At 44.0% G+C, this 18,623-nt stretch overlaps 1 protein-coding gene across 8 annotated transcripts in view; it reads left to right on the top strand.

Moving 5' to 3' along the window:
* Positions 1–18,623, top strand: part of GPHN (gephyrin) — a 296,879-nt gene that overhangs the window by 111,450 nt on the left and 166,806 nt on the right. For all 8 annotated transcript variants that reach the window (XM_054400806.1, XM_054400803.1, XM_054400804.1 and 5 more), the window contains exon 3: positions 8,359–8,416. In XM_054400806.1, the coding sequence (XP_054256781.1) occupies positions 8,359–8,416 (58 nt within the window). The remainder of the gene's footprint in view (positions 1–8,358; positions 8,417–18,623) is intronic.

Below are 18,623 nucleotides of genomic sequence, written 5' to 3'. Positions count from 1 at the left end.
AAGCATGCTTCACAAGCATGTGTCAAAGCACGTACAGATAGAATCAGAGAATTACTTCAGCTGGAAAAGACCTCTAAGATCACCAAGTCCAACCATCAACCTAAGACTGCCATGGCCATTAAACCATGTCTGAAGTGTCATGTCTGTGTTTCTTTGGAACACCTCCCTGGGTAGCCTGTTTCAATCCCTGACTACCCTTTCAGTAAAGAAATTGTTCCTTATCTCCAACCTAACCCTCCCCTGGCATAATTTCAGGCCATTTCATCTCCTGTCACCTGGAACTAGAGAGAATATCCCCCGCCTCACTGCAGCCTCCTTCCAGGGAGCTCCCTCCAGTCTCTTCCACACTAAACACCTCCAGTTCTCAGCCACTTGTCAGCAGACCTCTTCTTCAGACCCTTCACCAGCTTTGTTGCCCTCCTCTGGACCTCTTCCACCAACTCAATGCCCTTCTTGGAGTGAGGGCCCCAAACTCAACCCAGTAGTTGACATGCAGTCTCACCAGTACTGATTGCTTCCCTAATCCCACTGGGCAGGCCAGTATTCCTGATCCAGGCCAGGATGCTGTTGGCCTTAATGGCCATGGTGGTGTCAGGTCGATGGTTGGACTCGGTGATCTTAGAGGTCTTTTCCATCTGAAGCAATTCTATGACTCTACGATTCTTAGCTACTGGGCACACTGCTGGTTTGTGTTCAGCCTGCTGTCAACCAGCCATGCTTGGGTGTCTAAGAAATGGAAAGGAAAACACACACTAAAGTGGGGTGTGAGCAGCATAGGTAAGGTAAAACTCCTGAAGAGCCATGTGTTTAAAGTCTGTTTTTTATTGGATGCTAAAGTCTGGGGCGAGGGTGGCCAGCAATAATTTGTAAGAAAATAAGCCTTACTGTTTCTACTACTTGTGGGTCAACTTATTTTCTCTGTCAAAATGGTGAGAATTTGACTGCTTTTGTGATAATGATTTTTGTCTGGTTCTGCATATTTTTTTTCTCTCAGGAAATTTCAAACCTTGCTCATGTTGTTTAATGAGCTGGGTGGTCAAGCATCTGATGCGCCGGTGGGAACTTTCAAAGTCACCGAGCACATTTTTGCTTAAATCTAGCTGACATTTCTGTCTGGTTTAATGTATGACTTCCATAGCTGGGTTACCAATGAGGTGGAGCAGGGTGCTGCTGCTGCTCTGCGCTGCCAGCACGCGTGCAGCCTGCAGAGGTGGGCTCTTGGCTGTTTGTACACATGGCAAGACTGCCCTTATAGATTCTGCTGGAGTCTGGGAAGATTTTAAAAGCCATTTTTAATGGGAAATAAGAGTTTGAATCTGCAGTGAAAGTTCCAAGTAGAGAATTAGCCTGTGTTCTCCAGAGGCAGCACCCCCCTCTTCTGTTACCACTTGCAGGAATGAGACAGTGGAAAGCCATGATGTGTTTTGCATGCTGCATAGTCTGACCCAGTGAAATCTTGAAGTCCTAAAGAGATTCTGAGATTATAAATATTCATATCTAGTAGATGTCTATAGCCAATAAATATCCATATTGTTGGCCAGACCATTCTGTTCAAAGGCCTTGCTGTCGCATGCTTCATATTCTCGCTGTCAAGCCTACAAGTATGAATTCTAAGACTTTTGAACAATAAATTATTAAATTATTTGTTTAATGAAAATCAAAGCTTAAATAGTTTTTCCTTGTCATGGAAGTTCAGCATTCTTCCTGCTTTTGCCCAGAAGACTTCATGCTGAGAGTAACATATAGCAATACTACACCACTGCAAAGTCCATGTATTTAAGTTTCCTCTTCATCCATTTTGTGTCTTTTGGAGGCCAGTGCCTCGAAGCCCAAAATTTCTTGGAGATGTTGCCTTGCTTGCTCACCTTCTGTATCTTTCTTAGGCAGTGAGGAGGAGGCAGTCTATGGACCTGTCTTGTGTCTGGCAGCAGTAATTCCCCCAGCTGACTTACTGGTGAGCCTTGGACATTTCATTAAAGCATAGGCACCCCCTAGGAAACTACACCATGGCCTGCAGAGGTGGCTTTTCAGTTCCTGTACTTTATGTCATAAATTTCCCCCCAAAACTAAATCAGTTATTCTGCTAAAGAGGGTGGCTCCTGCTTGTGCCATTGGCAAATGATATACATAGGACCTTGTCCCTGGTTTCTGATGTGTGTTAAGAACAGAGGTGCTTGCTGCATTCTCTTCCAATGACAAATTGTTGAGGTGTCAGTATTTTCCTATTAAAGGTGCCTGCAAAATTTGAAGGGTGAAAGCAAAAAAAGTTTTTTTTTTCCTCCTTAAGAATAATGCTTTTATGTAGCTTGGGATTTGTGGTTTATTAGAAAAATACACCAGAAAATAGTGAAAGATGTTCTCTGGTACTTTTGTTACTCTTGAAAGAGTGATAAGGTAGGGAATAACAGTTTTCCAACACTGGGTTCATTTTGTTCTTCCCCCACTTCATTTTTTGTGTGTGCAGTGAGGCAGAGAGAGAATCTGGTAATTTTGATGTCTTAATCCCAGAGCTGTTGTTCAGGAGACGTGAACTGGCAGAGGGCACGTCTACAATAATTCGATTTCTGCCAGGTTTTTGAGTGCAGCAAGTTAGTCTCAGATTGGAGGGGGAGTAAGCTTTCAAGGATCTAATTATTGAATCCATCAAAACCCCCAAAAGAAACAAAACAAAAAGCCACGGGCTGAATCTTCATCGCGTAGTTCTACACTGTAGTGAATAAACTAGCCAAAAACGTCTTTTAAAATTTTATTGGGAATAAAGACGTGAGCAAAGAAAGCAGCATGCTGAGCTGAGAAAAAGGGACGAAAATATAGCCAAAGCAATAGTTTTTCTTTCCTTCTTATACAGCTATCTCATTTACATAAACAGGCTTATGTTAAATAGAAGGCAGGACATGATAATGAGCCCCCAGAATGTTCTGTAGTGCTCGGGAGAAAAAAAACAGGATCAGAGAGTAAAACAGTCTTTCTCACAGAACACTGAAGACCTCCCACATTCTTATCTGACACACTCATTCCAAGGCAGAGCTAGGCAAGGCCGCCTTTATCTATGGTCTGTCTAGTAAGAGGTCAAATTGAGCCCCTTGAAAACGATCTTCCAAACGAAATTCACTGAAATTAACTCTTCACTTGATACAAATCACATATTCCTCCATGAATATTGTAAAAATATTCACAACATACACCTTCGAGTAAGTAAAACTGTCATCAGGAAGCACTTTGCAAGCTGTTTTGCTGGGTTCATTGCTGGCATGCAGCCAGAGCTAGGAGCTGCAACCCAGCTTGCTCTAGCTGCCAGTGTTCTGTTGTGTAGGATGGGAGCCCAAAATAGCATCCTCCTACCACCCCTCAGGGTGCTTCAGCAATTTCTCAAATGTCAGTAGAAACTAGTATCAATTAAGGTAGTTTTGTGCCTGCTTTTAACGTATGCTCTTACAGGTCGTGGAGAACAAAGTAGGTTGTGCGGAAACCCAGGAGAGTTAAGGGACGTTTAGCTCTGGCCGTGGCATCTGTGCGGGCGCCCGGGACGGGGGCATAAGGCACAGGATGTCTGTTGTGCCTTGGAACCCTGTGGGAAAGGATGGGAGTGTAGGGATCAGGGAATGCTGTGTTGCTGGGGCAGAAACGGCTGCTGGAATAAGAGAAAACAGTGGGCAAACAAAAGTGGAAAAGTCAAACGGAACACGTAGGAGCCTCTCAGTAAGCAGCTGTCCGTTCAGCCAGGGGTTGCATGGGAGGAGCATTGGGCCCACCAGCAGCCACAGTCCCCTCTCCACAGCTTCTCTGTCTGCTTGTCCTTGGGCTCTCCGTGTGGGGACCGGCTGGGGACCGGCAGGCTCCGGCATGAACGGACCGCTCGGTACCTGTGGGCATAGAAACGGCTTTGAGATAGAGCTCTGCTCCCTCTTGCACTACAACACCCTGTGAAGCTCTGGGTGTGTGTGAGGATCCAAGGCAAGGTGACCTGTTGTGTCTCACTGTCAGTGTTCTGCTGGCCCAGTCCAGAGGCTGTCCTGGCCACTTTACTCCAGCAGCAGCACTATGGTAAGCTGCATTCGTTCAGCAGCCTGGGGCAGCATGAACACAGCCAGGCTGGTGCCCAGGCAGGGTGAGCTCTTGGACACTGCTTTATAAATCAGCCAAGAGGTAGAATATCATGGTGGGGGAGAACAAAGACATTTATGACAGGGATCTGAAGGTAAAAGGGGAGGATATGATTTTGAAATTTGCTTCCCTTTAAAGATGAAGCAGAGTTTCACTGGGAGGCTTAGTGACAACTTGAAATCATTTAGACAGTGATATAGCTGAAGAAAGATTAACGTTAATTAAAGTGGTATTGGAGAACTTCAGCAGATCACAGCAGCTAAGATGGCTGCAAGCTGTTTTTAGAACATTGACTTGATTGCATTCAGTGTGACTCATTTATTATCAGATGAATCGATAGCTCAGCTCTTATGGCAGCCACCGAATGAGGAGCTGTAGAGCAACGTCTAGTTCATGCCTTTGGTCAGAATTCCAGTGCTAAAAGGCAGTCAGTATTGGTCAGTCTAGCTGCACAAATGTCTTGCTATGTAGTTACGGACTCAGTGAGTCCATCAGGGCATTGGACAGAAGCAGTGAGAAGTCCAGCTTGCAACTGTATGAAAATTAACATTGTAATAATTTTAACCTTAATCCAGAATAAAGGATTTTAAAGTGAGGAATTCAGTTCCTGTTTCACATAGAGTATTGGAACATGCCACAAACAGGTCGTTAAAGGATGATAGTTGACTGTTGTAACCTAGTTGTATTTTTTTCTCTTGAAGTTTTATCTTCTTTTTTCCCATGAGGACAGTGGTTCATTGTTTCTTGCTTCCATTTAAGCACAGTTCTTTCTGGTTCTTATCTTTCCTCTGCTTGGATGAAGTTCAAGTGTTCTCTCTTCATTGGTATTGTGCTTTAAAATGGAAACACAGAATGTTAGGGCTTGAAAGGGACCTTCAGAGATCATCCAGTCCAACCCCCCTGCAGACCAGGGTCACCCAGGACAGGTCATGTGGGAATATATTCAGATGAGTTTTGAAAGTCACTATAGAAGGAGACTCCACAACCTCTCTGTGCAGCCAGCTCCAGTGCTCTGTCACCCTCACAGGAAAGAAGTTTTTCCTCCTGTTGAGGTGGAGTTTGTTGCATTCCAGTTTGTACCCACTGCTGCTCATCCAATCACAGGGCACCAATGCAGAGAGCCTGGCCCTTTCTTGACACTCACCCTGCAGGTATTTATAAACATTAATAAGATCCCCTCTCAGTCTTTTTTCTCCAGGCTGAAGAGCACCAGCCCTCTCAGCCTTTCTTCTTCAGACAGATGTTCCAGTCCCTTCATCATCCTCATAGCCCTCCATTGGATTCTCTCCAGTATTTTCCTGTCTTGAACCGGGGAGCCCAGAACTGGACGCTACTTCAAAAATGGTCTCATCAGGGCAGAGTAAGGCAGGAGCAGAACATCCCTCAATCTGCTGGACAAACTGAATGGTAGCACAGCCATCCAGTGTATCAACTAATCCTCCCAGTTTCATAGCAGCAGCAAACTTGCTGAGGGCACACTCTGTCCCCTCATTCAGGTCCTTGATGAAGATGTTGAACAAGACTGACTCCTGGGGAATATCACTAGTTACAGGCCTCCAGCTGGACTCTGCACCACAACCCACTGGCCTCTACTATTTAGGCAGTGACCAATCCATCTCACAGTCCACTTTTCTAACCCACACTTCCTGAACTTAGCTACAAAGATGTCATGGGAGGCAGCATCAAAAGCCTTGCTAAAATCAAGGTAGACGACATCCACTGGCCTCCCTTCGTCTGCAGGAATGCAGTCTCACCACTGTAAAAGGCCATCAGATTGGTCAGCTGTGATTTCCCCATGGGAAATCCATGCTGGCTGCTCTTGCTAACCTCCTTTTCTTCCACATACTTGGAGACAACCTCTGGCGTGAGCTGCTCCATCCCCTGCCCAGCCATGAAGGTAGGGCTGACTGGGATACAATTTCCTGGGTCTGTCTTCTTGCGCTTTTTAAAGGCTGTGAAGAATAAAGCTCCCATCTGTTTCAGTATGACTGCATTGGCCTCACTTCAGTTTATTTCCTGTATTTTGCTGATTTCTTAGGTTGCTATAGAAACCTTCCTTTCCATGCCTGGATCCTTTTGGTGAACTTCTCTGCATTCAGGGTCAACCTGAGGAGCACTCTGTTACTAAAATAATTTCTCTGAAGTAGACACAAAGGTTCTGTTCTTTCAAAGGCCCCTATGCAAACAGTTGTATGAGATGTGCTATTTCCTAGTTACTTTTGTGTAATTTCTATCCTGTCTTTTCTGATTTCTTTCACTAGTTTAGCCCAACATAAGTGTGGTTCATTTTTACTGTGTCAGCTCTAATTTCTACACGAAGAAAAGTTCCACTTCTCTTCTACAAAGGGATTAGGGAGCTGGGGTGTTTGTACTGTGCAGGGTATGATGCAGACCTGATGAGACTGATGGCTGTTGAAACTTGAACATAAATTGTGGGACCTTTCAGAGATTACCTGTTATGCATGTGAAAAAATTACAGCTAACTAGTATTTAAAATAAACTCACCATTAAATAACGTGGCTTGGTATGAAAATAGTGCAGTTTGGGAGAGAAAAATGTTGTGTATTCGGTCTGTAGAGGTGGTTTGCTTCCAGTTTCTTGGAAGCAGCTGGCTGTATACTTGGCTTTGCTTCTGGTCAATTGTGTTTTTTTCTGAGAGGCAATGCCATTTGTATTGTTGGGTGCTGGGATAAAATTTATAACAAAACTAAAATGTGTGAAAAATGAAGAGTGAATCTGCATCAGAATTGGGTCCCTGGTGAACTAGATTCTGACCGCTGCAATGTGCAGGCAGGAATGGCTATGAAAGAACAAAAATGTTTTGTCACAGACCTCAGTGCAGTAGCAATAAGAATCGATCATGTGCAGTGATAATATGCACTGATCTGAGACACTCCTTGTCATGGTATAACCAAGCAATCCTTCATCACAGCAACAAGGCCAATTTCTTGTACTCATCCCTGGAAATACCACTTGAACAAAGGTCATGTATGGTGAAGAATAAAAGCTCATGTTTGTACTTGTACTAGCCAAAGGGTTTTGATTCTCTCCAATTTTCAAGACCATTGATGATTAGCAGCGATGGAAGCTACAGGGGAAATATGAGAGCACAATTGTTTGTGATGAACTGAAATATTGGCATGTCTGGACTCTGTCTCTCTACCTTGGAAAACACAGTTGACGTTACTTGGAGCAGCAATGGATTTCAGACTTTTCATATGCCGACTTCTTCTTCTGCCTAAAGCCTTCAAAAAAATACTTGTGGAGAGACAGAAAGGCAGGAGTGACAGGGAAAACCTTATTGTATTTCTGTGCTTCCACCTGTCCCCCTTTTTATCTTGCTGACAGTTGGAAGAAAACATTCCCATAATAGGAAGATCATACAAATACATATTTGATAGCTGCCTACCTCTTTCAATAAATAGTTTCTTATGTGAGTTCCATTTCTGTAGGACCCAGAAAATGACTTGAGTTGTGCGCAGAGCCTGCAGGGAGGTCGTTAGTGCAGGTTTATTTTTAGATCTGAATTGTCACTATCAGTGATGCTGCTTCATGAAATGAAAGAAGCCATGTCTGCCTGTCTCTGGGGAAGATGTATTATTTACCACCAGTTGTAGTGCCTGCTTTTCAGGCATCCTCAGGACAGGAACTGCTCTTCACCACAGGCCCGTGCAGAACACACACAAGTTCTGTGCAACAGCTCCCCTGCTTTTGTCTGTTGGCACCAGCTCTTGCACATTCCCTGCCTTTTATCACTCATCTTGAATTCCAGAGACTTTTCAAGCATGGAAGCCATAGAGCCTGTGAAGTTAGTGAGGCTGGTACAGGCCTGTCTCCTTAGAAAAAATCAATTTCTAGAGTTGCTTTTCAGTGCATCCAAGGTTGTACAGCAGCTTAGTGAAATACTGGGCACAGAGCACATCAGGCTTCAAATATTGAAATTCATCTATATGGCAAACAAGAGATTACAGAGTGTGATGATTGATGGTCATTAATAGAAAGAATAGCATCTAATTGATGCTGTTTCTGCCAGACTGACCCAATTTTTCTCTTCCAGGCTAGTGAAGGACACTTTGTTTCTAATATTTATTCTAAGCACACTAAGATTATTTTTCTGATGAAGAAAAAAATAGGATTTATTTTTGCTGCTGTTTTGGGGCTTGGTAGGTTTTGTGTTTTGGAATAAGTCATGACATCATTAACATGCTGTGCTTTATGTTGCTGATTTTGAGAACATTTTTCTTCTGATTTCAGGTTGGGTGGGATTATAGCTGCATACAAGATAGTGCCAGATGAAATAGAAGAAATCAAGGTACAGTATTACTGCCTTTTGAAACTAGATTTCTTTGCTTGGAGAATTACAAAAATGTTACATGAAATAGCCACGTTATTTCTTGCTTTGAATTGTATCATGGGGTGGAAACTGTCTAAAGTAAAACTATTAGACCCATTTTAGGTATCTAAGCATCTGAAAGAGAATTTTTGTTATTTTTACAAGTACAGTTTACCTTCAGCTTAAGTTGGCCTCAGCAGGGTTTCTTTGATGCCAAACCACCTGTGTAATTCAACATTTTTCTGTTTTGTTACCTGAAGACAGATGCAGGGCTACTGTGAACACTGAGTTACGTTTTCTTAACAAAAAGTGAATACAAATGTAGTGTCCTGCTTTTGAGATCAAAAGCACTTCCAGGTTTTATTTGTTCAATACTATCTGTCTTAAGAATGGGATAGTGTGAAGTCATTGGTACTCAGAGTCATTGAAAGCTCTTTAATTTTGGGGAGTAATCAGCAGTAATTGGCAGTAATCAACACTGAAGTTTGCCTCCAGTGCATTATAACAGAGCTCATTTTAGCCAGGCCCACTCATGGGGAGTGCTTCAGCAATTTGTGTCAAGTTTTGTTCTTCCTTGGAGTAAAAGCTGCGTGCTGGGTGGCAGTCTGGCCTGGGCCTGGCAGCATGGTGGGGGTAGCTGGTGCTTTGGTAGCCTGGTAGCGCTTGCTTATCATGAATGCTGATCTCAGCATGCTGTTTCATACACTTACTGGCAGCTGTACAAAGGAAGCCAAGGAAGCTAGTAAAGGGATCTGATCTAGAGATGACCTCGCAGTGTGTCAAGATGTGAAGATTTATCCCTCCTTGGCTAGCATCAAACCCACTGTAAGCAAATATAGTGACTTGTGTCTGCATCAGTTATCACTCCGTTGTGATCAAAATTTATTTCTCTGATTCATGAACTCCTCTATCCTGAATTATCAGGAGGAGCAAGATTTGTTACGGTAGATCCAATGTTTAGATTTTGCTAGTAGAAAGAAAGAAAGGTAGAAGGTTTTCAAAGCCTGCTAGAGTTATGTAATATATTCATGATCTTCAGAGGGCTGCACCAAAACTCTAAAACCAAAGCTGACAAAAACTCTGAGCCAGGATATTTCTTCTTTAACATAAGGAATCCAAACTCACTGATACTTTGTTGATGTTGGAGATGGAGAGAAAGGAGCTGATACTTCTGGCTTCACTGTGCAAATTTAGTTCAGTGAACAAAGAAAAATGGAATGCTGGAAAAGAAGAAATAATTTTATTTTTAGGAGCTCACTGTATTAGGCAAGTTCAGTAGTCACAGGAATGTGTTGGTTGCCCCTCACCCTGACCTGCTAAGGAGGCCTGTTGCCTGTTGATTTTTCAGCTCTTTTTTATACAGCTGGTGTTTAAATGCTTGAGATGTTAGGAGACAGCACAGGAGACATTATGCACTGGTCTCTTATGCCAGGGTTTAAGTGTGGAGGGAGGGCACTGTGGGTTTAAGTCAGAGCTGTTTAAAGTATTTGGAAAAAGTCACCTCCTTTACTTGTCTCTGGTAGCTGTCTAGTCTTGTTCAGGTAATGGTTGTTTATGTTGTGAATGAAACCAGCCCACCTCTCGCACCTCAAACGATTGTAGGTCTCTAGTTCTGACACAGTAGGTATTACTCAGGTGAGATAAGGCACTACTGCAGGATGTTGAGGCACGCTAGCAGTGAGAATAATGGACAAATCTATAGCAAATTATAAGGCACCGAAAATTATAGCAGCTGTGGCTCCACGTTTCTGAGAGAAGAGTTTGAGGCTCGGGGAGCCTGGCCTTGGCTCGCTAGGGTCGACCGAGGGAGGCACTCGGGGGACCCAGGAGACTCCCTGACGACGGAGTCGACCGAGGGACTTTAGGACCCTAGAGAGGCCCTGGCGACAGAGTCGGCAGAGAGGAACTTGAGAGCCCTGGGGACTGCCGCAGGCATGCACTGCCTGTGCTCCCCTGCCGAGGGCTGTTTGGCCGCGCTGTGAAGCTATAAAAGCTGTCACGGTCTGCCGGACTAGGGGTCAGCTGCTAGGGAATCGCTTACGAAAGACTCGGTTGCGGGGGGAATCGGCTACCGAGGAATCGAGTGCTAGAGACGGAGAATCGGCCACCGGGAATCGGCCACCGGGAATCGGCCAGAAGAGCCCCGCTAGAAAGTGCTGGGGAACCGGCCGTTAGAATCGGTCAGGAACTGCTGCTGCCGCGGGCTGCCAGAACTGCTGAGAGGAGTTGCCGAGAAGTTGCCAGGAGAAACGGCCGCCCCGGAGAGCTGCCATCGCGACTCTGGAGAACCGTCTCCGCCACCCCGGAGAGCCGCCGCCGTCGCGGGGAGCTGCCGTCCTGCCCCGGCGCCCGCCGCCGCCCCCGTTGGCGTCATCCCTGCTGGCGTGATCGCGACGCGGGCTCCCTGAAGCTCGCCCCCACCCGGCGATCGGACGTGTTGGCTGTTCAGTAAAGCGGTTTGGCGCTGGGCTGGTTGCGAGTCTCGGTTCCGTTCCCGAGAACGGTTAGTCACAATAAAGATCCATCTCTGAGGAGTGAAGCTCAGCCGCACCCAGCCCCTCTGGTACCGAGGACGAGCTGGAAAGGGGGATTGACTCCTGCCAAACTGCCCAGAGAAGCGTAGTCATTTGTATATGTGTGTTTTGAATAGCAGCTGGCAAACTGGCAGACTGAGTATCCTTGCCGCAAATTTGGGGGGCGTCTTAAATTCTGAAAGGTTCTCCAAGCAGATTTGTGTAGAAAAGCAGAAGGAAATAAAAGAGAGAGCAAATGAGGTTATTGGAATGTTAATTCTAGACAGGATGGAGTCTTCCATGCAGAGTAGTCCAGAATTATTTTGCCTCACAACTTTACCTCTTCTACTTAACTATGAAATATTAAGGGATTTAATTTGATGAAATATGATTGTACTTGATGGATTGCTAAATTACATTTATGGGAGTTGGAACGTTCATGTTTTCTGATAGCCCTTACAAAGTAAACTGCTTGCTTAAATGGCAGAGCAGGGCACTTCATCGGGAAGAGAGTAATAATTACTATGACAAATAAATAAGAAAAGATAGTAGATTAAGCTCTTTTACAGCTCAAAATAATTGATGAGGAAATAGATATATTGGTTTTGTTAATTCACATAATTACATCTTAGGTAAAACATGATTCTAAGTAGAGGCTGCATCTCTGAGGTTATGGAAGAGGAAAAATCATGTAGCCTTCATACACCTGCTGGTTGAAAAGTGTCTTTAGAAGATTAATGAAATGCATGTTTCTAAACATATCATTAATTAAAAAAGAACCTGTATACCATATCTGTGAGAATTTACCTGTCCCTATTGCAGTGCTCAGCAAAATCTAACCTGTGTTTATTGTGTTTCTAGTCTGGAGTGTTCATAATATATTTATCCTTGCAATGTAGTGTCTATGGGTACTATGAGATGGGATATGGTTGATGTATCTCCAGTGCTGTGTGTGCCTGTTGTTTAAGGTTGGTGCTGGCTATAACTGAAGCAGTTTCTCCTGCTTAGCAAAATGAAGTCCTATCTGATGTGCTTAGAGACATATGAACTAGGAATATTTACAGCAGACATATGGCAGGGTGTGAATCCTAGGTACCCTCAGGCACCTTATCAAGGTTAGGAGGAATTGTGTTGAACCAATCACCACTATGGCTCTTCAGCATCTCTAGCAGTCTGGAGTGTGATGTTCCCTCCATACTGGGTTTAGCTGAGCTTTGTTGGGCATTTGGCCCCTAGACCAGAGCCAAACCACCACACGCCTGTTTCCCTAGATTTCTGTCACAGGGGCTTAGATTTCCAAAATGAGAGTGCTCTGCTGGTAACCTGACGATATCATCACCAGTTTCCCCCGAAAGCTTTTCTAGAGGGCAGAAATGTCTTCTGTCACAGCATCAAGACTAGTGTTCAGTAAGAGAAGCTTTCAGAGGAGGAAAACCAGAGTGCGTAGCTAAATGGATGTGCTGCCATCTGCATTCCTGCATTTCTCAGTTGAAGCAGTGGCACCTCCTCAGTACCTGCTGGTTTAAAGAACCACAGGGATTGATATGGGCAGCAAATACAGGAGTTACAGCATGTTCCTGGGAAAGTGGCAATCTTCAGGCTTTCTCATTAGGATATTCATCTTGGTGGTAAGGAGCTTTTCAAACTTCAAAACACACTGGTAGGTTTCAGCCTTGCTGCCTATCCACTGCAGTGCTTTGTTGTACTTAAAGAGGTACCACAAATAATGCCAAGTAATGCCTTGTACATAGGGACTGGTGAGCATATCAGGCAAGTCTGATTTTGAAGGACATCTTCTGTTTGGAAATTGAAGCAATTGCATTAGAGAGGAAAAGAACAGCAGCAGACTTTACATTTCCTTATTCCTGGTTACTGATATTCATGACAAAATACAGTTTTGTTTACAGTGTGGAGTTTGCCTCAAGAGTAAAGAGCAATTTATGACTGTTGCAGATGAGGGAAAGTTTGTGTGATGACCCTATAGACAATTTGATATGTGAACAATAGCATCTTATGGTTTATAGCACTATGAGAGGTGCTTTTTCTGATTGTAGCATTCTGTCATTACACAGTGGAACTGGTTGGCTTAGCTCATGCCACACAGGAAATACATGTTGAATGAGAAAGCCACTCACTAAGACTCGTTGAATGAGAAGACAACTCACTAACAGCATCCTGGACAAAGGCTTGGTGTGCTAGGCTTCGCAAGTCAATAGCAGAAGAGGAATTTGATTGGTTTGGGTTTTTTTCGAGTGCTCTTCGTGTAGGCATATGTTACATCTTGTCTCAAGACTAGAAGTGACTTTGGCAAATGCTGTTCAATTCATAAAAGTGATATGCACAAGAAAGGCATTGCCATTGTATTTCATTCTTCTTGTACTTGTGGTATGAGACAGATATTCCAGTGTACAGAGCAAGCTTAAACGGTTACCTCCTCTGGTGCTACTCAAAGAACACTCATAATCTGTAGCTGCTCTTCAAATGAAAGCACATATGTATAAAGTATTAAACAGTTACCTGTAAGAATAGGCTTCTTCCGCAGGATAATGATAGGATAGCTCCTTTTTAGTTTGTGTGCTCACTTAATAGTTTCATGTATGAAAACCTTCTCATGAACAGCTGAAACATTCCTTGCAGGTTGTCTTCATTTTGTGTTGCAACAGACTCCAGTGATAAAGATCAAAGAGTAGAAAATGATAAAAAATGTGTGAGCAAGGGAAGTAGCTTGCAGAAACGGGGCACACTGTGTTCTCATTGAGGTGAATTGCTATAGAGGACTTGCAGATCTATGAGATTTTAGCTCTTCCACACAGCTGTATTTAGGAAATCTTGTGAGCAAAGTGAGCTGGTGGCAGTATCAGTGAGCTCCATTTCAAAGCAAAGCTGGACTCTGCCATCAGCAGTGTGCATCTCAGAAGTGACTGCATTGAGTAGATGAGAGAAAGAACTATGAGAGTTTCTGTGTTAGTCCTTAGGTGATCTGACAGACTTCTGTTCCTTCTGTGCTGGAGAGAATAAACCTTTATGTGTAAGATGATGTGACAAAATCCTGAAGAACATTCTATGAAACACCCACTGCAGTTCTTTGTCCGTGTATGCATTCGTGCTAGGAACACATGCATACTTAGGCTGGGGGTTTGCACCCTGTGCAGTGCTGATAACCTGCTCTTAGCTCTTTCTCTCACTGTGCCATGCATTTGTGGTCCATTCTTTTAGTTCTTGACAGCTGATTATTTATATCCTGGTATTGTATAGTGTTCTATTGTTTCTAGTTGCCTGTGATTTCATTACAGAAGCATTGGGTTGGAAGAGACCTTTACAGGTCATCTAGTCCAACTGCCCTGCACTGAGAAGAGACACCCCAACTAGATGAAGCTGCTCAAAGCTCCATCAAGCCTGACCTTGAATGTCTCCAAGGGTGGGACCTCCACCACCTCCCTGGACAAACCTGTGCCAGTGTTCCACTAACTTCAGAGTTAAGAACTTCTTCTCAATGTCTAGTCTAAACCTACCCTTCTCTACTTTAAAGCCCCTCATCCATTCACTACAAGCCCTGCTAAGCAGTCTCTCCCCAGCTTTCTTGTAGACCTGCTTTGGGTACTGGAAGGCTGCTGTAGGGACTCCTTGGAGCCTTCTCTTTTCCAGGCTGAACACCCCCAGCTCCCTCAGTCTGTCCTTATAGCTGAGCTGCTCCTACCCCCGATCATTTTTGTGGTCTTCCTCTAGACCTACTCCATCAGATCTCTGTCCTTTTGTCCTTCTTGTGTTGGTAGCCCCATAGCTGGGCACAGCAGTGCAGGTGAGGTCTCCCCAGAGCAGAGGGGCAGGATCCCCTCTCTCCATCTCTGGCCACACTGTTTTGAATGCAGCCCAGGCTGCCATTGGCCTTCTGGGCTGCAAATGCCCATTGCTCACTCATATCTTGGTTTTTGTCCACCAGCACCCCGAAGTCCTTTCCTGCAGGGCTGCTCTCAATCTCATCATCCCCCAGCCTGGATTGATTATGAGGATATTTGTTATCTGGTGTGTCACTTTCTTTTCTTAATAGTCCTTTGTTGTTTTAAGTTAGTTTTGTTTCTTCTAAAACTGTTCTTTTCCTTGTGAAAAGCACAATCTTGATCCTGTTTTTTGGTGCTGAGCCTGGTTATGCAGCCTTGAACCCCTGTGTACATTCTGACACCAGGGAAACAGGTGTGCTTTGTAAGAATCCCTTTGCTAGCATGGGATTTTTTGCCACCTCTGAAGCCTTGAAACCTCTGATAGGTTTGAGATGCTTTTTCTTGAAGGACATTACTGTTCTATGTGCTGTAGTTACTGCTATGTCAAGTTCTAGTATAGGAACTCCTTAGGGACTACTGACTGAAGGGGCTTTTCATCTGCTTCTCTTGTGTGGACGCTGGACACACTGCACTCACAGAGCTCACAATCAAAAAGCACCTTTTAAAAAGAATAAAAAGGAGAGATGGCTCAAGTGCCTGTGTCATAGTTCCCTGATTGCTGGACAGCAAGGTTCAGTGCTGTTCTTGCACGTGTTCCCTGCCATGTGGTGGGATTTATTTCATGCCCGGGCAGCTGCTGCTGTTACCAGTATTCCAGACATGCTCCACTTTTCCTTGCTGTTTTGCTGCTTCTGTACTGTCTTGAGAGATGTGCAAGATGTAAAGTAAGCAAGCAGGGCAGGGAGAGCTGAGTATCCACTCTTTTTAGCATCTGGCACCACAGAGGCCAATTGACTGTTTCCTTTTCTTTTTTTTTTTCATTTGGAAGAAACAGGAGCGAGTGTCTGGGGGGCCCAAATTTCTTTACATCTGTTAGTGATCAAACTCTGATCACTGTTAAGGTTGCTGCTTGTATTGCAAGTGCTCCTCTGCTTTCCCGGAGAGGACATCAAATGCTTAGATGCTCTGGATGAAAAAGTCTACTTTCTAACTTTCCATGTTGTCATGGTAGGGCCATGACACATGGCCCAGTATGAACCCAGACAGGCTTTAAGATGTCTAGAGAGGGTCCCTCTCTCTCCCCTCCTTCCTGCAGAAAGACAGGGCAATGTGGGAAAAAGGACAAAGGGGACAGGACCCCTGCATGTCTGGTAAACAAATTATTTACCTGGGATAAGAGCATGTAAGCTGACCACTGCTCCCCCAGAGACAAGGCCTTTGTTTCTGCCTTTTATGGTTGTAGCCTGGCAGAACGCTTTCCATTGGGCAGCTACATGCTAGCTTCAGTGCCCCATTGGCCCAAATCGATCTCTGGCCATATATATATATACAGGTTGACTTGGTAGTTGCCTTTGCCTTGCTTAAACCTCGCTACAAGCCTACTTGGACCCGTCTTGTAGGAGCTGCCTTGAGTTGCCCTGCCTTGGGTGCCTGGTCCAGAGCCTGGGATATAGCCACGAGCCATACACAGCAAGCTGGAGAAGCCACAAGTCTAGAAGCCAGATTGGCCTAGCCTGCTTCCCCTTGCCACCAGAATCGTGCCGTGCCTCAGTTTCCCCAGGAACCAAGCAAGCGCCCATCGTGAAGAGCGTCGTTAACTGCCCGCTGTCTGCTGCAGCCAGATAAGCCCGGACCACGCGGTAAACCTTTTTTGCTGGCAATCTGCCATGCCAGTGACATACGAGAACACCCCAAAGCTAACACAGCAGCATCCCCGTGTGGGTAAAACCAGCTGTGAGGAACTAATTCACTGCCCTTAGGGTTTAAAGGTTCTTATCGAGCCTCCCCCCACTGTAACTGAGCACTATCTGCTCTCAGGGACCTTCTCTTTCCAAGTTATTGCCTCCTAATTTGCATAGAATCATTTGCATTTTGCCCAGAGACTGTATATTCCCATTGTAAATCTATATTCCAACCGTACAATGATCCTAGTTAGTGAGTTTTGGCAATTTTCATTAATAAAGGGTTCCTAATATTTTTATTAATACCTGTTTGCCATATCGTTTATTATTGTAAGGGTAATTTACATAACCATTCCCCTTTACAACACATGTGAAAATAGGAATTGTCACTTCTGGTTTTCCTGCTGTCTTCCATCTTTTGTTTCATAGGCTCTGTGGCTTCCAAGACTGCCTGGCCCCAGAAGTGACAGGAGACTACCTCACCAAGCTGCAAACTGTCTTGAATATAGAGGATGCTGAAGCATTGCTATTAATTCCTGATGTAGTGTGAGAAGGGTTTAAACTACTGCATTTTATATTTTACTGTGAAATTTGGTCTCATGATCATTCAAAAGACGTTCAGCAACATCAATCTGTGTTTTGCAGATGATAGAATGTTGCAGCATGGGGAAGGGAAGGGCAGGAAGAGGGCATCTATTTAAGTTGAGATGGCATGGGAATGCCATCAAGTCATTTTAGCAATGCTATCATTTACTTTCCAAAGCAAACAAAATAGATCTGTAGTTTTTCTGCAAAGGCAGAAGTATCTGTGTGATAAAAAAAGAGAAAGAGCTGGAAGGGAATTCATGAGAGCAGCCAGTGTGGTGTTGATCTTGCAGGCCTTTCTGCTTACCCAGCATTTAAGCATCCTCAGTACTTGTTGCCTTTAGGAGGGGAAATCAACGTGTGTTAGGTTTTTCGTTTTCACAGTCTTGCTGTCTGTTAAATCTTTATTCATTAAATATGTTAGAAACAAAGAAAAAGATTTTTCAAATACATTATTTTCCAGCATTAAAATAAATAAACCAACCAACCTCTGCTTGTCTCTGTGACCATAGTAATTAATTTTCTCTGACTTCCTCCTGGCATTATTTCATTTGCATTTTTGCTAACTATGTATCTCTGTATCAGGCATCACCTGAACCCTAGTTAGGTCTTGGGGCATCTTCCTACTTGTTCTAATACAGCTCTTTCTCATTTCCTTCTGATCCTATATAGTGGGCAATGTTCTCACTGGAAAAGTCGCTTCTTAAATGGGACCTCTCTTAGCCTGAATGAGAGAACAAAATACAGCTTCATTAAGCAGCAAATAGCTTTTTGCAAGCATATCAGTAAATGGAGTTGATATAAAAGCCTTAATCATTTTCCATGTGACTGGTTACTATAAGTTTTGGTTGGTTGTATTTACCCTGTAAGAATGTCTTGTGATGACTCTTTTGAGATCTGTGAATGACATTTCATGTAGTTCTATCATAATGGAGTAGGGTGAGGGTTGGTTAGGAGATTGACAGGCTTTGAGGGAGATCTGCATTGTGGTCTTCTTGTGGTAAGTAGATTTCTGAAAGTTCTTTCTTTTATGATTGTCAAACCAGAAGAACGTTGATACTGTATAGAGAAGAGATGCTGGGGCTGTGTAGAGGAATCCTGGCACAGAAATAGTGCTGTCTGTTGTGCTTTCACAGCGTGCTCTCTGTCTAGATGTTTTTGTGTGCTGTTGCAGTGGCTTGATTGCAAAACCTTAGGAGAAAGCCCCCAAAGACTACAGACACCTCCTTGTGATGTGCATACTTGTGAGCTGTATTAATAGAGTGATGCTCAGTACTTCAGTGTGTGATTACACCTAATTAAACATCTCCAGTAACGAACTAATCCTATTAGTTGTCATGGCATATGTAATGTCCAGGATCAAAACCAGGATAGGAAACATGAACATTTGTAAGAGAAAATCAAGCAAAATTCCTTCAGGGAAATATCCTAAAGGAAGGGTGTCAAGCAGGACTAACACGTGCTGAGC

The sequence above is a fragment of the Indicator indicator genome, chromosome 4 (assembly GCF_027791375.1).
Source record: "Indicator indicator isolate 239-I01 chromosome 4, UM_Iind_1.1, whole genome shotgun sequence".
Classification (NCBI taxonomy): domain Eukaryota; kingdom Metazoa; phylum Chordata; class Aves; order Piciformes; family Indicatoridae; genus Indicator; species Indicator indicator.
Note: the sequence above shows the minus strand (reverse complement) of the source record. Positions and strands in the feature narration are given on the sequence as shown.